At 47.4% G+C, this 20,728-nt stretch overlaps 1 protein-coding gene across 2 annotated transcripts; it reads left to right on the forward strand.

Moving 5' to 3' along the window:
• Positions 1 to 9: 9 nt before the first annotated feature.
• LOC112664108 (3 beta-hydroxysteroid dehydrogenase/Delta 5-->4-isomerase) lies at positions 10 to 8,264 on the forward strand. Of its 2 annotated transcripts, XM_025453367.3 has the most exons (4): positions 10 to 163; positions 289 to 508; positions 4,495 to 4,659; positions 7,040 to 8,264. In XM_025453367.3, the coding sequence occupies exons 2-4, from the start codon at positions 364 to 366 to the stop codon at positions 7,849 to 7,851; spliced, it is 1,122 nt and encodes a 373-aa protein (XP_025309152.1). In that variant the 5' UTR covers positions 10 to 163; positions 289 to 363; the 3' UTR covers positions 7,852 to 8,264. The 2 variants fall into 2 exon arrangements, with proteins under 2 accessions (XP_025309152.1, XP_048951655.1); XM_049095698.1 differs by lacking the exons at positions 10 to 163; positions 289 to 508 and adding an exon at positions 3,706 to 3,848.
• The last annotated feature ends 12,464 nt before the right edge of the window (positions 8,265 to 20,728 follow it).

Below are 20,728 nucleotides of genomic sequence, written 5' to 3' on the forward strand. Positions count from 1 at the left end.
GGAGGAGGGAACCTGGAGAAGGCGTGAGCAATGAGTATGTGGTAAGAGTTCAAGGTGAAGAGGCTGAGCCAGAAACAAGAGTGCATAAAACTCCAGTCCTGCCTTCAGGAGATAAGGAGACCAGAACCTCAGCTCTTTCAGCTAGCTTCTGACAATCTAACAGGTTAGAGCATTCTCATTTTCTTTCAATTATTCCCGGGCATTCAAGTTTTGCAAAGTAGAGGGGAGGGAACAAAATGGTTTTTGTAAGCCTGCAACCACTTGACCTCTCTTTCTGGCTTTCTTCAGGGTCACCCTGTAATCTAATTTGCTCTCCAGTTTTTCTGGTTCCTGGAGAGTACTTCTTGGGACCCAGATTTGACCATGGCTGGATGGAGCTGCCTTGTGACAGGTGCAGGAGGGTTTCTGGGTCAGCGGATTGTTCACTTGTTGGCAGAGGAGAAGGAGCTGCAGGAGATCCGGGCACTGGACAAAGCTTTCAGACCAGAACTGCTGGAGGAATTTTCTAGTAAGTGAAATTGAGTTCATGGATGGGTAGCTCCATCTTAACCCCTGTACAGGTATGGGGAAAGGAATTCTTGTCTAGCAAATCAAGAAAAATTGTAGCCAAATCAAGTCTAATCCCAAGTCCAAAGTCATCAGAAAGGAAATCACAGGTCGTGTAGTATAAGAGATACAGGACTGTCAAGAGACTGAGTCTCTGACCCTGATCCAGAACTATAGAGGATGACCTTAGGCCACCCATTTTGGCCTCTGGATCTCTTCTTCTCATTTATAAAATCATACATCTCTACCTTGTCAACAACTCTAATGTCCTGAAGATTGTGGACTTGGAAGTTGCTGTGCAACATCTGCAAAGGGCAAGCAAACACCATTAACCTGAAGACCCTACCAGTGGCTCCCTGCCTCTCTTGATTGCCCTGGTCTTTCTGTGGCTTCATTTAGCATCTCCAGTGAAGGTGAAACAAAAGAAAGTGAAGGTGAAGCTGTGTGTGTGTGTGTGTGTGTGTGTGTGTGTGAGAGAGAGAGAGAGAGAGAGAGAGAGAGAGAGAGATGGGGTGGGGGTGGTGGGAGGGAGATGGAGAGGGCACTGTACAGCATGGGAGGGAGCCAGAGACAGAATTTGAGGCTCTGGAGTGTGGATTCCTCATGTGGCGTCCCTGCACATCTCTTTTTCCTATTTGTCTCTATTCATCACCGTGAGAATAGTGGCTGTAGAGTCTGCTGTAGCAGCTCACTGCTCTGCTGTGTCCCCAGAATGCTATCCCTGGTGCAAATGCAAAAGTGAGATTTATAAAACCTGTTTCATCCCTGGATCCTCAAAACAACCCTGTAAAGAAGGTAGGAAAGGGATCTCACCCAACAGGACAATGAGGAAATTTGAGGAAATTGAGGTACACACAGGTAATGTGACGTGCTGAGGCCTTCCAGTTAATGAACTGTAGGGTTCAGAGTAGAGCTTCATCACAGATGTCTCAGTCATATGGCTCCAGGGCTGCCTCTTGGCAAAGTGAGTCTTCAGTCTCTCCCACTTCCCCTCTGTGTGACCCAAAGCAATCTTTGTCCCCCTCCCAACCCCTCTGGACTGAGTGTCAACATCAGGCCCCAGGGTGCCCAGAAGACTCCACCTCCCCACTGAGAGTCCCCTACTGCCTCCCACCCTCCAGGACTGCACCCATCACTCTTATCCTCTTTCCTGTACTCTGAATATCTCAAATGTCCTATTTTCTCTACCTTCTGCTTCAATGGTGTCTCTGATGAACACACATGAACACATATGAGCAACTTCATCTGTTTGTAATCCTTATGGCTCAAAATACTTACAGTCTGACAGTTGATGCTCACAAAAAGGCAATGTTCAACCTAGAAGAACAGTTCCCCAGTGTGACAAGTCAAGTGATGTCAGGGATGGATAGGGGCCTCTGTAAATATCACAGTGGAGAATCCTTTCAGTGGTCTTTCTGTGTAGGCACTGTGCTAAGTGTTCTTTGCATGTCAACTCATTTGCTCCTCATAACATCCCTGTGGAATAGGTAATGTTGTCCTCCTCTTCTTGATGAGAAAACAGGCGCAGAAAGGTGTCTTAGTCTGTCAAGGCTGCTGCAACAATATACCACAGGCTGGGTGGCTTAAACCCATCAGAAATTTTATTTATCACAGTTGTGGGGCATAGAAATCCAAGGGCAAAGCAGGGTCATGCTCTGGTGAGAGCTCTCTTTATCTAGTTCAGAGCCTGTGCCTTCTTTCTGTGTCCTCACATAGTGCAAGAGGTGAAGGATGTCTCTGGGATCTCTTTAATAAGAATACTGATCCCCTTCATGAAGGCTAAACCCTTATGACTTGATCACCTTCCAAAGGCCCTATCTCCTAACTCCATCACATTGGCATTAGGATTTCAACATTGAATCTAGGGGACATAAACACTCATACCATAGCAAAGGCTAACATGTTCAAGGTCTCACAGCTGAAAACTGGCAAAGCTGGACCTGAACCCAGAAGATCTAACTGCAGCGGCTGTGCTCTTAGCCACTAACTTGTCTGGTAGCTTCTCTTTGGGCTTCCTTACAATGCAGCCCACACCACATAAGCCACTGTATATTCAGGCTATGAAAAATCCTCATCAAGTCCGCAGAGCCTCAGAGAGGGAGGGAGCTATGCTTCCACTGCCAAGACACCAGCAGTGCCCTCTGCTGGTCTCTTTACACCCCTGCAAACTAATAGGTTGAGAGTCCTTTCCTCCCCTGGCTTTGGACTTCTCACTGCTCAGCAGATCAATTCCTCCCAGCCTGTCTGCTGAAGCCTGCAGCAAAGAAGAGACAGAAGAAAGGAGGGGAAAAGGCAGAGGTGGAGACAAAATCCGAGAAAATCCTACTGATTCCCAGCAGCTTTCCCCTACCTTTCTCCCATTTGGGGGCATTCTTGGAGTTGCCCAACAACGGGAAGGAGCCCAGGACAGAGCAAACTTGGCAGAGGCTTAGGGAAAGCAGATGGTTCTTCCAAGTTGTAGTCCAGGAAGGAAATTTCCCAGCCCTGAATTTTTCACTCTGAATTTCTCTCTCACTGTTCTCTGGCCTCCGATTTCAGTTAAATTGTCTTATCCTTTAAATACACAGACTTATCCTTAATCTGCCTCAGAAAATAAAAGCACTAGTCCTGCACTTGGGTGACAGGGGAGAGAGAACAAAGCTCCAAGGCAGGAGGCAGGTTTGGGTCTTCACTGGAAGTGTGACTTAGACCTGCCCTTTAACCTGTCTCTGCCTCAGCTTCTTTGCCTGTATAGCGGAAATCTGAATACCTATGTCATGAGATAGCTGTGAAAGAAAAACCAGAAAACTGTGAAAGGAGTGTGCAAAGTAGAAAGCACAAAATATGTGTAGGGTATTAATCCAAACTGTATGTAGCACCATGTTGAGTTCACAGGCTAGTTTGAGGCGATGGTGTGACTGGCAGTGCCACTTCCGGTGGATTTCAGAGGAGCTAAAGGTCCTAAGGCCCTTGGCTAGGTGGCCAGAATGTTAGTCCCTTGGTGGCTGACTCATTTTCAGCATTTTTTTATAATAAATTTATTTTTTATTGGTGTTCAACTTACCAACATACAGAATAACACCCAGTGCTCATCCCGTCAAGTGCCCCCTCAGTGCCCGTCACTCATTTTCAGCATTACTCTCTGCTTTAGATGATATCTAATAAGGTTTTTTTTTTCAGTTAACCTCTCATTTGGGCCATCCCAAATTCCCTGTTACTGGCTCCACTATCCTTCTGGTCAGCTAAGCAGGAAATATCTGGGCTGACATGGACTCCTCCTCTTCCTCTCAGACTATCTCCAATAAGAACCAGGGCATGTGTGGGTAAGGTCTGCAAAGTTGAGCCTGTGTATCCCTGCCCTTCCCTCCTCCTGCTGTGGGAGGCCCGGTTCCATCCTCCTCCTCTGAACTTTGGTGCAGACATTCTGAGTAATCTCTCGATTGCTTTGCTTTCTCTTAGATGTACCACATGGACCCATTTTAGGCACTGCAGCCAGGGTTAGCTTCCTGCACCACAACTCTGTTTCTCTTCTTGTTCCAAATCCATACATGATTCCTCACTCCCTACAGAATTAAATTCAAATTCTTTCCTCTTATACCCATTCTTCATAATCACCCTACTATCCTTAATGAATTTTATGAACTTCTTATGAATGTCTTTAACAATTTTTATCCCAGGCATACTTGACTCCTCACTGTACAAATATAATTCTTCTCCTCCTCCTCCTCCTCCTCCTCTTCTTCTTCTTCTGAATAAAATGGAGTAGAAATGGATGTTTGCTCTTTCCCAATAAATGCTACACATACTGGTCTCTGTGTTTTTGTTTACTTGTTCCTTCCAAGGATTGGTCTCCCCACCCCCACCCTCCTCCCAGTGTACATGTCTTTGAAGATCTGGGTAAATGCCACTTTTATCAGGAAACTTCCAGATCCAGAAAGCCTTCCCATGACCTGACTTATGTTCACACAGAGCTCCAGAGCAAGACCAAGCTGACCATGGTGGAAGGAGACATTCTGGATGAGCAGTGCCTGAAGAGAGCCTGCCAGGGCACCTCAGTTGTCATTCACACCGCCTCTGTCATTGACGTCATGAATGTCATTCACCGAGAGACCATCATGAATGTCAATCTGAAGGGTATAGTATCCCAGGGAGGGATATGGAGTGAGGTGGGCAAATGAGGCTCAGAAAATAGAACAGGAATGGAGAAGCCCCCATCACTGAACACTGCTGAACCTGCTCCAGCTTTTTCTTATCACCACTGAGAGCTTCCCAGTGGCCTGGGAGTGAAGGGCCACAGCTCCCAGCCAGTTTCCCTCAGGTAGGACTTCTATGAGGGATCTCCAAGCATAATAAGAACATCTAGCACCTTCCCACTCACATCAAAGGAAGATTCCTCTCAAGAAACCAGCAAAGCTAGCTCACAGCAGTCTGACAGGACAGAATTACCCAGGACATGCCTTTCCATGATATCTTCTTAATGATAATAGCTTCCCTTTATCCATAAGAGTACTTCTTCAGCTCACTGCTGGCTTTGCTATTAAAGGATACTTTAGGGGATCCCTGGGTGGCTCAGTGGTTTGGCGCCTGTCTTTGGCCCAGGGCGCAATCCTGGAGTCCCGGGATCGAGTTCCACGTCAGGCTCCCTGCATGGAGCCTGCTTCTCCTTCTGCCTGTCTCTCTCTCTCTCTCTCTCTCTCTCTCTGTCTATAATAAATAAATAAAATATTTTTTTTAAAAAAAGGGTACTTTATAGCTAGGTGCCCAAGGTACACCGTCCTTAGAGCCTCATCCATAAATGCCTGGTGGCTCTTTCTGGATTGCGGCTTTTCAATCTACTTTAAATCTAGACACATTCATTTAATGGATTAGCTTAAATCCCTTATTAGCTAGGCAGGTAAAGTCATCCTTCTGAGCCCTGGAGGCCAGTCTCTCTAGGACCACAGAACCCCAACCCCCACTCCCATCTGGCTTCCATGACCCTGCTTTACAAAGTTAGTCATTAGTCTACTCAGAGGCTCCTTTTCTTTTCTTTTCTTTTCTTTTCTTTTCTTTTCTTTTCTTTTCTTTTCTTTTCTTTTCTTTTCTTTTTTCTTTTCTTTTCTTTTCTTTTCTTTTCTTTTCTCTTCTTCTTTCCTTTTCTTTCTTTTCTTTTCTTTCTTTTCTTCACTTTCCTTTTCTTTTCTTTAAGATTTTATTTAAATCTTTAAAATATCTCATGAGACACACACACAGAGGCAGAGACACAGGCAGAGGGAGAAGCAGGCTCCATGCAGGAAGCCCGATGTGGGATTGGATCCTGGGACTCTGGGATCAGGCCCTGAGCCAAAGGCAGATGCTCAACTGCTGAGCCACCCAGGCATCCCAGAGGCTCCCTTTCTGAAGCAACTCATTGCTTCAGGGTCTCCAGGCTAACGTAGCACCATCTCAAAAAAGACCCTTTCTAGCTTCTGCTTAGCCATACCCTCACCACTCCCACACTTCAAGGAGGGTACTAGATTAACCAAATTTTCCATTTTGGCCGCTTGGCTAATTCCTGCTCTCCTGGACCCCCAACAACAGGGGATTTGACATCGCTGAGAAGTGTTAGAGCCATCAGTTAATTAAAACTAATGTCATTTCCAGGTTTCGAAGATACTTCAAATAACGATAATTTCCGCCTCTGCAGGAAAATTAACGCCAAATATTCTCAGCCTCTAGATTTGGTATTTTTTTTAACGAGGCTGTCTCTCCCGAAAATCAAATTGCACAAAGCCTTTAAAAGGGATTTTTTAAGAGAGAGAGAGAGAGAGAGAGAGAGAGAGAGAGAGAAATAAAAACAATGTTTTGCCGGGGTTATTCTTTCTTTCTTACTGGGAAGGCGCTTTGCATTACCTCCCAGAGCTGGGATTCTGCGAGATCCTCCCGTTATTGGTGTTAACCACCAGAGGGCACACTCCTCCTCCGGGTTCTCCCCCAAACTCCCACCTACAAGGCCAGAGCCAGGCTCCAGAATACTAACTAAAAGGAAGGTTTGTCACCCCCACTTTTCAGAGCTGGGTAAAAGGAGTAACAGCCAGAATTAGGAGTGGTCTTTGTAGGGAACGCTCAATCAAGACTAGGTAAAATTCCAGTCCATATTCTGAGAGTATGACCTCCGAATTTTTTTTTTTTATTTAAAATAACCTGTTTTTAATGAGGTGGTAGGGATAAGTGATAATTTTTTAATCTCTCCACTCAGCAAGATATGAAATTGCAACCCTCTGTCCTTTTCCAAAATTAAAAATACACACACAAGTCCAGGAAATCTGAAAGCCTAGAAATTCTTGCTTTCTAGAACTCAGATGTCGATTTCTTCTCATTTTTGCATTTTTCCCATGGCTATTGCATAGTCAGATCTTAGCTGGAGACACAGAGGAATGCACTTCTGATCTGCAGTAACCACCTCACTGAAGGGGGAAGGGGTGGACATGGCCTGTGGGCATGGTTGGCCCCTTGGGTTATTTGTTGACACTGACAGTGTGCTCCTCATGGGCAGGTACTCAGCTCCTGTTGGAAGCCTGTGCCCAGGCTAGTGTGCCGATCTTCATCTATACCAGCACCATAGAGGTGGCTGGGCCCAACTCCTACAGGGACATCATCCAGAATGCCCACGAAGAAGAGCATCTTGAATCAACATGGTCTGCTCCCTACCCATACAGCAAAAAGCTTGCAGAGAAGGCTGTGCTAGCTGCTAATGGGTGGGCTCTTAAAAATGGTGGCACTTTGCATACTTGTGCTTTAAGGCCCATGTATATCTATGGGGAAGGAAGCATATTCCTTTATAACTATATATACAAAGCTCTGAGGAACAATGGCATCCTGACACATCACAGCAAGTTCTCCATAGTCAACCCCGTCTATGTTGGCAATGTGGCCTGGGCTCACATTCTGGCCTTGAGGGCCCTACAGGACCCCAAGAAGGCCCCAAGTGTCCAAGGACAGTTCTATTACATTTCAGATGACACTCCTCATCAAAGCTATGATGACCTCAATTACAATTTGAGCAAGGAATGGGGTTTCTCCCTTGATTCCAGAATGAGCCTTCCCATATCTCTGGAATACTGGCTTGCCTTCCTGCTGGAAATAGTGAGCTTCCTGCTCAGTCCGATTTATAAATATCAACCCCCCTTCAACCGCCACATGGTGACTTTGTCAAATAGCATATTTACCTTCTCTTATAAGAAAGCTCAGCGAGATCTGGGGTATAAGCCACTCTTCAGCTGGGAGGAAGCCAAGCAGAAGACCACGGAGTGGATTGGTTCGCTGGTGAAACAGCACAAGGAGACCCTAAAAACAAAGACTCACTGATCTGAGGATGGCAAGGATGTAGACCTAGATGTTGTTGGGAGAAGTCTATCAAGCTCATCCCCTCTGGTTTCATACAGAAAGAAACAAGGGCACAAGCCCAGGTCCTACTGTGTTCCTTTTCCAAGATGGCCACCTTCCTATTTTTCTCCTACTACCAGGAACATTCTCAGCCCCTGGCCCACCTGGAAGTTTTCTGTCTTCCCCACACTCCATAGGACATACAAGGAGATTTGCTGTAGCTGCTGGTACGAAAGCTGCAGCTGCTGGTCCTGAGCTATTCGGGCCTCTTTCTTGTAGAGTTTTGCCTATGAGCTCCATTTCCTTTGTCACGTGCAAAGCATTTCTTATCTTTTACAAATTCTTATTCCCGCATACAGCTCAAGGAAAAGAGTAATAAATGTTTTAATGCCTAATCTGGAGGATGCTGTGGTTGATGTGAACACATACCTTCCTCCTTTCCCCATCCAGTTCTAGGAATCATTATTTCCTATTTAGAAAAGCAGTGTGGAATGGAGGTGGACAGAAGTGTCTGGAAAGGGGATCACGACTAAGCACCTGCTATGTTTCAGGCAAATATCACTTCATTTAACCCTCTCCAGAAACCTCTGAGGTAGGGATTATCACTGCCTTTTATTGATAGGAAACTTGATCATCAGTTGCCACTAACTGCTAAGTGACCAGGACATTTAGCCCAGGTAGACTGAATTGAAAGCCCCTATCCTTGCACTGAATCTTGCAGCTGGAACTGCCTAAATTTACAACACAATGGGGGTGGGACAGAGGGGTTCGTCAGCAGTGCAAGACAGCACCAGCGTGTGGTGGTGTGCTGCTCCTTGGGAGAGCCTGGGTCACCTCCTTCTGGGTCACCTCCAGCCCTGTGCCGGAGACTCCCTAGGACCCAGGAGAACCCCTGAGGGGCATCTGGGAGGGTCTGCAAGCCCTTGCAAGATGACCTGGGCAGGGGAAGGAGATGCAGAGATGTAACCAGCCTTTACTGCCAAAGCCAGGGTCCTTAAAAGGCCCCTGGGACACACCTGGGCCACCCTGGCAATCCACAGCCCGTATTTAACCTTTCAAAACACACAATGAAACCACACCATGGAAAGTAAAGGGGACAAGTATGAACCCCCCTAAAACTTTGGCTCCTACCCAGTGCAAGAGGTAAAGGTCTACTACCCCACACCTTCAGAATCAACTCCTCCCTACTCTTTCCTCCTCTCCCCAACTCTCCCTGACACTGCCTGCTGGGATGAAGCTTTATCCCTCTATTTCCTTAGCCTCTGTGCTTTCCTTTCCCCTTCATCATTGGCCTGTGGTCCTTCTCTGTCCCCCTCAGGAGAGGAGGTCAACTGAGGCAAGTTTAGGGACTTAAAGGATGACATAGTCATCAACTGAACAGAGGACCAAGAGTCAAAAGAAACAGTGCCAGGGCTGGCAAAGACTGTGTGGCCTGAAGTGGGTGAGGAGGTGGTAGTGGGGCTCAGAGTGTGGGAGGTGATAGCTGTCTGTCTCCAGACCAGGCTATTGCCTGCCTTTATGAACCTGAGCCATGGCCAGAGTCACACCTAACATTCCCATGGCTTCTTTCTCACCCAGTTCAAATTGAACTGAATTATGAATTCAGTTCAATTTGATTCCCACAAAGGAGATATTTAGGCTTTCATTCTAAGGAGAAAGGGGGAAAAAAAACATTCTGGTGGGGGTGAAGTTTTCTGTCACTAAAACCTAAGGGCCAGAGGATCAGCAGGGGCCATCCAAGTGGAGCAGGCCCAGTGGATGAATGAAACACTTCATTCTGCCCTCCCTCCCCACCCTCCCGTGCTCCCACAGACCACCAGAGACAGCAGCTGGCCAGCACCTGTAAGGTGCACATTGCTTTATGTGTTTGTGCCAGAAGCCAAGCAAGGGAAGAAGGGTGGTGGGATCCAGGACAAGGGCCACTCAGCTGAGTTTTTAGCCTAGTGAGATTCCATACCTATGAACCCACCAGGGCAATCTCATAGGGAAGGGAAGGAGCATGTTGGCCAGAGGGCCAGCATGGGCAGTGTGAGCAGAAGCACAGAGAAGGGTTCTGAGCAACTGGCAGTCTAGCTGAATAAGCAGACAGGCCTCGGAATGTTTGGGCTCGTGAAGTTGGCCCCTCTTTACTTACACTGGGCACAGGACTGAGGCCTTCAGGCCTTTAGAGCTATGCACAGAAGCCCCCTGCCTTCCTCTTCCCTCATCTCTCCTCCTTCTCCCTTCCCTTCCTTCCCCTCCCTCCACCCCCCTGCCTTCTGCTCCTTCCCTCCCCTTCCCTCCCCTTGTCCTTCTGTCTCCCTTTTCTCCTTTCCCTCCCCTTCCTCTCCCTTCCTTCCTCTCCCTCCCACTTCCCTCTCCCATCCCACTCTTCCCCTTCCCTCCTCTCCTCCTTTCCTTTGCCCTCCCCTCTCCCTTTACCCTTTTCTCCTCCCTTTTCTCTCCTGGCCCCCTCCTCCCCCCCTCCCAAGTACAGCACAGAGTCCAGTGAATGAGTGAATGAAAGAAAGCATATGTAAGTGCTCAGCCATCGGTAAGCCATAAGGGTGAGTCCAGGGAATGGAGCTCACCTGATGGGGGGGGGGGGGGCACAGAGCAGGGGGGCCTCAGCTAGGCCTTTAAGGGCAGAAGGGCGTTGAGTTGGAAAGTGAGGTGGTCCAGGCAGGTGAGGGATCTGAGCAGTGGTGGGAAGGAGAGGGTGAAGTGTGGAGGTGAGAGAGAAGGAGGCTGAAGGGGAGTGAGGAGACTGGCCTGTCAGGAGGGAAGGATTTACCCGAGGGGGGATTAGATAGCCTAGGGTGTCAAATGGGACAATGAGGCTGGCCTCAGGGCCAAGGTGGAAGTGGAGCAGGCAGGCAGGTGAATGGCTGAGTGAAGGGCCCCCAGAAAGGTGGCAGGAGGCCTGAAGGGTTGAGAAGGGGTGAGGTGGACAGGAAGGCCAGCAGGACCAGCTGTTGTAGAAACCCAGAGATCTTGCCTTTCACCCTGCATACAGAATTCTCAATTTCTTTATCAACATGCAGACGAACAGCAATAACACAAACGGGCTTCACAATTTTCCCTCTCATTGGGAAGTCAAAATATCCAAGAAAGAGCTGAAGTAGGAGACAAGGGCAACATACCTCTGGGGTGAGGATGGGCTTCCTCACCGGGGGCATCCTGACAGCTCCAGGCAGCCTGGCCCATCCTGAAGTTGATGAAGTTATCGGGGCAGGTCATAGAAGTGATGTAACCATCGATTGACCCTCAAGCTCGGCCAGGGCTCTCCAAGGCCTCTCATCCCCTCCCCTGTCCTTGGAATGCGGGCCCTGCTTACCTTTCCCATTCCCAGAGGCTGCTCCAAAGGACTCAGCCTTGAGATAATGATGTAGTCTTGAGAACACCTGCATGGTATATGTGACCCAACCCAGTGAAGGCCTCTTTATAAACTTTTAAGAACTGGCAGGGAGGTGCAAGGATCCATTCCTCTTGGAACCACCCAAGACAAGCCTTATAAGTAGGTTCCCTTTGCTTATTACAACTGTCACCTACTAACCGGAGTGGCCTCTTGGGTCTCTCCCTGCCCTCCCATGGTAGGAACTGGTTTCAGATTATACTCTGACACCCAGGAAGCTCACTTGAGGATGGTGAGCCAATCTGTATCACAGTTCATGTGAATATTCATGCTTTTTCCTGAAGATATTTCAATGTGTGCAATTACCAAGTGCTGGGCCAGATCCTCCAGGGCGAGGGTGTTATGTAACATATGATATTACTTTATTAAAATCTAAAAGAAATCTGAACTTCAAAACACATCTACCCTTTGAGTTTTGAACAAAAGATCATGGACCGCTGGTGGCAGAATGATGTGCCAGGTATTGCTTTACACACTTTATAGAATAATCCTTGGACACTCAAGAGCAGGTACTCCTATTACCCTAATTTGACATCTGAGGAAATGGAAATACAGAGAAGAATTTACTCGCGGTCATCCAGCGAGTTAGTGGTTCAGATCTAGGAATAAAAGAAGCTTTTTGACTTCAAGGGGCCTGCATGAAGATGTCAAACTCACACACCTGCGGGAGCCAGTCACTTGTGTTATAAGTGAGACGGGCTAGAGCCCAGAGGCCTTGGGGAGTGGTGGAGACTGTGGTGTGCAAGACACCACACTCTGCTCCTGGGAGGCGGCAGCTGCAGAGCCCTGGCTGATTCAAGCCTGGGATGCACCCCGAGTCACCAGATCTTTTGACTCCCAAGGAAACCAAAACCTTCCTGAATTTATGTGAAGTCTCTTGATTGCTAAATATTGGCACCTAACTCTAAATTTTGAAAACAGTGTGAAGATCAGCTCTGGGAATGTGTGGGCTAGTGCTGCAATCATATGTGTAATATTTTATCTCTTAAAAGAGTGGGTAGCACAAGGTGCTCATTCTTGGTGATAGGTCCTGAGTATATATTACAGTATATTCTGTACTTTTCTGTATGTTTGATGTTGGTTGTAATTTTTTGAATAAATTAATTTTGTTTTTTTTAAGATTTTATTTATTCATGAGAGACACAGAGAGAGACAGAGACACAGGCAGAGAGAGAAGCAGACTCCATGCCGGGAGCCCAACGTGGGACTCAATCCCGGGATTCCAGGATCATGCCCTGAGCCAAAGGCAGATGTTCAACCCCTGAGCCACCCAGGCATCCCTAATTTTGATTTTTTTAAAAAAGAGTGAAAACTAATGAAAAAGGTCTGTGGGCTAGATCCCACAACTAAGGCTTCCAGTGTTCCATCTTTGTTCCCAGGCTAGTGGGGGTGGTAAAATGTGAGACCTGGCAGGCACAATATACAGTAAAGTGTACAAAGGCCATTAGAAAGGCAGTGTGCCTCTGGAGGATCCCATCAGGGTAGGAGACTCAATAAAGCATTTGCATTTGGGCTGAATATTGAAAGATGGGTAGGATTTCAACAGGTTGAAATGGGAGGCAATGTATGACGCCACCAGGAAGAGGTGAGGAAGTCGGTGAAGATGGAGAGGTGGGAAAGGGGGAGTCCTTTTCAGGCAGTGTAGACAGACCAGAGAGCATAGATGCAGGGGAGAATGGAAGACACATCTGGAAAGATACGATGGAAAAAGACCAGGGTCACCTTGGGTCACCTCTAGGAGATACTTTGCCTCCTTCCTTCTTTCCCCTCAGAGCACAAGTTCAGTTCCCCTTCTAAAGAAGGTTTAACATTTAGCTAATTTACAAATGTAATATATCCCACCTTCCATGGAAAATTATCCTGGACAAAGAGCATGTCTCCATGACCCCACTAGCAATGAATATTAAGAGTCAGGCTGAAGAACTTGGAAATTATTCAATGTGCACTGTGAAACCTGTCCCTGGAAGATTACTTTGGCACCGGTATGTAGGATGGATTAGAAGAGATTAAGAAGATACTTCAAGAACCTCAGCAAGAAATAAAGACTTGATTTATGTAGTGTTAACACAATGGGATGCAAAGGGCAACTGGGGCTAGCCTGAGGCAGAATGGATACTATGAGTAGGGTCACAGCACCCCGATGCACCTACTCTCTCAAGCCAGAAACCTGGAAGTCCTTTGTCCACTCTCCCTCCAGCCTATCAACCCGTTCTATCCACTTCACCTCCAAAGTGCCTGGTGAGTGTGACACAGCCTGATTCAGGCTGTCTTTGTCTCTTGCCAGGCCCTCCCTGCCTCAGAGAATCACCCATGAAATCTTCTCTCATCCTTGTTGCCAGAATTGTCCACCCAACATCTAATCTGACCAGGTCATCCCCTACCTAAAAACTATCCAGGACCCTTAGGATAGCCCTGAGTATCTTAGAATAACAGATAAAGCCCTTCAAGGTCTAGCCCCTGCCTGTCCACCTCTCTGGACTAAATTGTCACCAATTCCTGCCCTATCTCCAGATTCCCCAACCTTATGCTCTAATGATAGGCCAGGGTTTGGTACTTCCTGCAAACATTATGCTTTTATGTATTCCTGTGCTAAAGTAGTGTCCCTCCTGCCCAGACCTTGTCCATCGCTCCTGCCAGCACACCCTTCCCAAGTATTTATTCACCATCCAAAGCTTCCATTTTAACATCTGTGCCCCTTGCGCCTATCTAAATGCAAGTAACTATTTATACTCTGCCCTCCTCCACAATACTGTCTTTGAGGGCAGCAACTCACCATTTCATCTCTGTGTCCCTAGCACCTGGGCCTGTGCCTGACACAAAGCAGGCACACAGATGGACAGTGGACTGACAAGTGGATGGATGAGTGGTTGAGTGGATAGACGGATTGATGGATAGATAGGCAGACAAAATACAAACAAACTGAATTGCTGAGATGGGGAGGGAAGGGAATCAGGGAAGCAGAAGAAATAATTTAAAGATAATGTCAAGAAATCAATGAACCTGAAGAAGCCGGGAGTGTGAGGAAGAAAGAGGAGTGGTCCATCTGCACTGTATGAAGAGTAAGTGAAAGAAATGGGAGAGTGAAAGACATTTATGAAGGCAGAACATAACTGGTAAGATTTTTAAAGAGACTGGAAATCAGATGTACAATATGAAACAGTGTAATGCCCAGAGAGTTTTTATACTACAAAAATAAGGACATTTTATTTTTAAAAACTGAATTCAGAAGAAAATCTCATCAGAAAGAGAAAGAAAGAAAGAAAGAAAGAAAGAAAGAAAGAAAGAAAGAAAGAAAGAAGAAAGAAAGAAGAGAGAAAAGAGAAGGAGGAGGAGGAGGAGAAGAAGAAAATCTTCCATTCCTTAAGTGATTAAAGTGGTGACTTAACAGTGCTTCTTAAAGCATCAAGGGACTCTGAAGGAAGTTTGCAGGGAGTCATCCTTTATCATGGGATCCCACACAAGGTTAAGGAGCAGGGACAGGAGCTGGAGTTTCGAGGCATGAAAGAGGTTCATTATGATGGAGTGGAGGCGGGGAGGACTAACAAAAAGTGGGTTGGCCACTCTCTCCCCAGGGGCAGGGGACCCTGGGGTCAATTGCAAACTTTGGAACAGTCACCAGTCTGTTCTAGAAATCTGAAGCTCCCCGCTAATTAAGAGTGCAGTCTTTCCTTGAGAAACGGAAGAACCTACACAAGCAAAGTCAGCCTTTCTTCCAAAATAGGTGTTGGCGACAGTGGGTGGGCACGTGGGCTGCTGGCCCTGTCATCATCTTAGCATGGACCCTGGCCTTATTGAGGTAGGAATGAGGTAGGAATATCCTTTTCATGCACCAGGATCTAAATTCTCCTTGCACCAGCTGGAGTCTGTAACGTCACTAGTTCAATTATGAGCAGGGTGGCTTCAAGGGCATGTGGCTTGTGTAGTTACAAGGGCCCTATGCGTAGCTTACCCTCCGCCATGGGGCCCCACATTTGATTTTGCACCAAGCCTTGGAAATTAAACAGCTAGTCCTCATTATGAGAATTTATTTCATCAGTAGACAGAACAACTCCCTCCTAATCAACAGGTCAACAGGGGAGGTTCCTTGTTCCCTCCAGGACCCATCAAAGTGTTTGTGGAGTTCAAATTCTAGAGCTAAAATAGACTCTAGAGACTCCAGCTTTTAGCTAAGGGCTCCTTCCCTTCCTCATTTCACAACTGAGGAAACTGAGGTGACTTTCACAAGGTCACCAATAAATCAGGAGCAGAGCCAGGCTAGAGTGCAGACCTCTCACTCCACCACTCAAGAACACACTAGAATCCCCATGGTAAGGAAAAGAGGGAAGTTTACAGCAGGGGCACCCGGAGCCAGGCAACATAGAGTTTGAGAAACACAGCACATCCAGGGTGGGGGGATTTTTTTGTAGCTTCTGACACATCTTAAACCCCCACCTGAACACACTCCAGCCGCACCACACTTCCTCCATGGCCGCTCCTGCCTGCAACACATTCCTGTTTCCTGGCACCCTTCCCACAGCCAACTTGTCTTCATGCTTTAGTCTGTACCTCCCCTAGAAGGTCTCCAGTCTTCCAGGGAGGGTGAAGTGCGTCTCTCCACTAGGCACCTGGCACAGTCCAGGTGGTTGGTTATTAACTTGTCTGTCTCCCTAACTGGACTGTGGACTCTGGAAGGCACCACGAGGCCCCTCTGCTGACAACCTGCACACAGCTGTATTCCCACATCTGGCCCAGAGCAAGCACTCAGTCGATATTTAAGAAGTGAGGAAGGGAGATGATGTTCTTAAAGAGATTCTGGGAGCGCCTGGGTGGCTCAGTGGGTTAAGCAGCTGGCTCTTGATTTTTGGCTATGATCATGCTCTCAGGGTCCTGGGATTGAGTCCCACATTTGGCTCTGTGCTCAGTGGGGAGGCTGTTTGGGATTCTCTCTCCCTCTCCCTCTTGCCCTCCTCCTGTTCACACACTCTCTCTGTCTCTCTAAAATAAATAAATAAATCTGAAAAGAAAAAGAAAAGAGAAGAGAAAAGAAAAAAGAAAAGGAAGACTGGACCAGAATAAATGGAATTGTAGGGAGCAGAATAGAGGTTGTCCAAGTACGAGGTCTCCTAAGCAAGGCAAGGCTAGACTCTAAACCCACCTGTAACTGGTAGCCTTGTATTTGCTGCCCTGAGCTTGGCCTGAGAACACGACGCTCGGACTGAGTAGCAGAGGCACAGTCTCCTGGAGACCGAGAAGGTACAGAGCCAGGAGGTTGCCCTCCCAACGTATTTGCTAAAGAAAAAAAAAAAAATAGAGGTAAAAGAGAACATTTGGAAAGAGGGCAGAGGGCAGGGGGCAGAGGGCAGGCTTAACCCACACACTAGTTGACTGAGCCTTCTGTGGACCTACACAGCCCTCCTCAGCTGCTGGAATGCTGGTCTTGCAGGAGCAGACACATGCAGGCACTTCCCAGGACAGAGCAAGGGAGGGCTAGGCAGCGGGAAGACGAGGGCAAAAGACAAGAGACTATTATCTCTCTCTCTCTCTTTTTCTTTTATTCTCTCTCTTTAGAAGCTTCCATTTCTGCAAAGAAGAGTTAACACCTGGTTCTCTTTCAGTTTGGCCCTTTTCAACATTGTGCAACTCTCTTTACTCTCCTGGACCTGTTTCTTTACCTGCCATTTCTGTGGCCCATTTCTAAGGTCCATCGCAATGACACTGGGCAACCGTAAGGGGTCGCACCACCTCTGGCCCCACTATCCTTGTGCAGTTAACCTTCACCATAACACCGTCCTCCAGGTATGCATTTCTCTGTGCAAAGCCAAAGCTGACAGAATGGCTCCCTAGCCCTGCCCCAGCTCTGCTGCCGTCTGGCTCTTCGCCTGTACAGGGCACAATATCTCTCCCAGCTGTGGACGACCAAGGCCAGACCAAGCAGGAGCCCTCCTGGGCAGTCCAGGAACCGCTGAGCCACAGGACCTAATGCAGACTTTGAAAAACTTTCCTGTCATTCTTGTGCTGAGCTATGGATGTTTCCAAGTAGGTTTTAAGCTCTCTGGCCACCACTAGACACTAGAGTGGGGAGAGTCCATAGAGATCGTGTTGTTTGAGGAGGAAAACAGACGCAGAGAAATCTGAGCCTTGTTCAAGACCACAGCCAGTGAATGTCAGTGTTCTGTCCCGCACTTGTCCCTCAAAGGACGGTAGGATCGGTCCCTCCATTCTTCTTCTGTCCCCAGGAAAGGAGTGAAGGCCACTGTCTCCCATCCCCTCATCCCCCTGCCTCAGGAGCTGGAAATCTGAGAGGATGCAGTCCTGCATGCAAGCAACTGCTTTTCTCCTCCTTCTAGACTCCCAGGAGCTAGGAAATGAGACAACCACGCTGCAACTGTCTTATTTCCTAACATTTGTACAGCCCCTAAACCTTCATATTTGTGATTTTGCTTGATCTCCCCACACCCCACACCTGCATCCTTCCACTGGACAGACATGGTCAAGATCAAGTCCACCTGTGGTGCCCAGCCTAGACCGCCACAATGTTAAGCAGCAGCTGTCTCAGTCCAGCAGCCTTCTGACTATGAAGTCATGTCCATGACCCCTACTGTATCCATTGACACTAAACCAGACAGGAGTAGAGACACTTCAGTGGAAGCCTGGAGGTGGTCCTTGTGTATCAAAGTTCCGGCTTTACGCAGGCACCTGCTAACACTAGACCTGAAAGAAATGTCTGGCCAGGTCCCTTAGCGTCCCTTTCCTTCACTAGCCTCTCCAAGGTCACACTGCCTCTTTCCTCCACCCACCAGAGTCAGATAAAATGGACACTGCCTGATTTGTAGCTGCAGTGACCCTGCCACTAGTCTTCAGCAGAGAGTCTGCTTTACCCTGAGCCTTTGCCGGAGGCACCATCTTACCCAGGTATTAACTCCTGATTGCCTTGGTATCATGAAGTTCTTAATTCCCCCACTAGGAGCCAAATCCCAAAAGTCACACTTCGAGTTTGCAAAATAATTCACCGTAAGGAAGCTGGGGTTGATGTTAGGCAGAGAACAAAACCAGTCTTCCCCTTCTCTGTTCTGGAGCACTAGAACACGTGAGCCTCTCCCACTCATACCTATAGCCCCAGCATCAAGCACCACTCCCAGCACATGGGCACTCAGCCTGATCTCGGGGTCTCTGCTTTTAACGAGCCACAGCCTCCGGGTACCGGGGAGGCCTCCCATACACAGGAAATGTGTCCGGGACCTCATGGGAACATCTCTGCAGAAGAACCACTCCAGACCTCATGGGTCAGGGAAGGCATCTCAGGGGAGCTGCTTCTGTGAATAAATGATGACATCAAACTACTTCCAGGGAATCCCCAGTTTCCAGCAACTGGTGAGGCCCGGGACCGTTGAGTCCTTTCACTTAGCACAAAATCTCTCCAAATATAGATGTGCGGAGGCCAGCTTGAGAACTGCACACACACTGATACCTTTTTTAAGCTTTCCTAAGCACATGGGGGCTTGGTACAGGAAACATCTTACCACCCAACTCTTTGGTTTCCAGAACTCAGCATCTATGGTTGCTGTGATGAGGCCGGTCACCTGGTGGATGCAGACAAGTCTGGGAACAGTCATCTGGGTCCCAGTTGGAAATTGAAAACCACTGGAACGGGCTTTGGGTGAGCAGAGGAGGCCTTGAAAACACAGGCGGGCAGCAAGGAACTGAAATCTGCAGACACTTGAGGCTCTGACAAGGAGAGAGAAGAGCCCAACGCTAGTCTGTTCAAGCTGGAGACCCAATGGGTGAGCTCCTCCTTTTTCCCTCCAGGAGCAAAATTCAGGAAACAACTCTATTGCCAAGGGCAGCTCAGAAAAGGAGTAATGCATGGAATTTTGCTTTGTTAAGTGAACTGAGACAGAATGAAGATCAGAAAGAAGGGAAGGCAGGCAGTCTATGACCCGCAAAGATAAAGAGAGGCCAGCAGCAGCCAGTGACGCCCATCGGGCATTATCTGATGAAGGGCGAATACAGGCACTTCTCCTGGCCCTGATTATCTATGTGGGGAAGATGTACGTGAAAGGTAGGCCTAGCAGGAGTGGACAGGCAGCAAAGCCTGCTGCATATGACAATGCCCTTTGCCTCCGTACTCCCTGATAGAGGAGAGGATGTGAGGCTCATCAGCTTTACTTACTGCAATCCCCAAGAAAGCAAGCCTGATGGATTCTATAGACTTTTCAATCCTAGTTACACATTAAAGTTGCCTAGGAGGTCTATGTAAAATTATAGGTACTTGGACTTCACCCCAGATCAGCCAGCCAATGTCTGGAACAATTTTCTGGTTGTTGTCAGGTTTGCTGTTGCTGTTGTTTTAGGGACAGGAAGGGATAGAGGGAAAGGGAGAGAGAAAATCCTATGTAGGTTCTACTCCCAGCGCAGAGCCAATGTGGGGCTCTATCTCACCACCCTGATATCGTGACCTAAGCTGAAATCAAGAGTTGGACACTTAACTGCCCTGGTGCCCTGAGGGAGTTGTTTTGTTTTGTTTTGTTGTTTTTTGGTTTTTTTTTTTTGGAGGGGAGGGGTTGTTTTTAAAGCTCTCCAGGTAATTCTACTCTGTAGGTAAGATTAAATTACAAAATCTTGATCTTAAACTAATTCAGCCCAAAGAATTCCAAGTTGACCAGATACATCTTCGCCACCTCAACTCGGGCAGAGCCCTGCTCTAACAGCAAGTTCAGCTCAGCATCCCTTCCCAGCAGAGCCCAGAAGTCCAGGTTCACTACTATGTCCCCACAGAGCACTGAACAAATGCTTCAAATACTTGGTTTAACAGTTTTCCTAGGGACCAGGAACTAGACTGGTGGTTGCTTTAAACCAGAATAGTCAGGCTTAGGGAAGAATGTTGTAATCCCACAACTGGGTGCCTCCTTCCATGACCTGGCCCTGCCAGGCAGGAAAGGGCTGGTGGATATTCACGAAGGGAGGTAGTTGTGATCATTACAAGAAAACAAAGTGCTTTTCATGCCTTGTGTTTTCTATTTCTTGTGAATCTGAATCCCTTCCTTACAAACTGCTATCTTGTTTCGAGGTGGGGCAGAGACCAGCTAAAAAGTATTTTAAGTAAAAGGCCAGTCTAGCTGATAAGTTCCATTCAGTGTTATCAGTAGCTGTTAAGTTACATTTCTGAGAGCTGAGGGAAATAAAATGCTTTGTTATGTGATTCAGGAATATATCTTTTTAAAATAGATTTAATGACTCCCTTCCCCATATCAACTTTCCCCTGCCTGCTATCAAAATGCCCCACAGACTCATATAAGGTTCATATAAGGAATGAAGAAATCAATACGAGTGGCATAGCATTAACACATTCCCAACATCCTAAAGCTACATTCCTGCAGAAGTATTGGTTAAAATGGGCAAAGTTATTTAGATACTAGCCAGTTCCAGGATGATCTAGAATCCACCTGAACAGTTTTAACACAGGAGTCAACAAATGTTGTTTGCAGA

The sequence above is a fragment of the Canis lupus genome, chromosome 17 (genome assembly GCF_003254725.2).
Source record: "Canis lupus dingo isolate Sandy chromosome 17, ASM325472v2, whole genome shotgun sequence".
Lineage (NCBI taxonomy): Eukaryota > Metazoa > Chordata > Mammalia > Carnivora > Canidae > Canis > Canis lupus.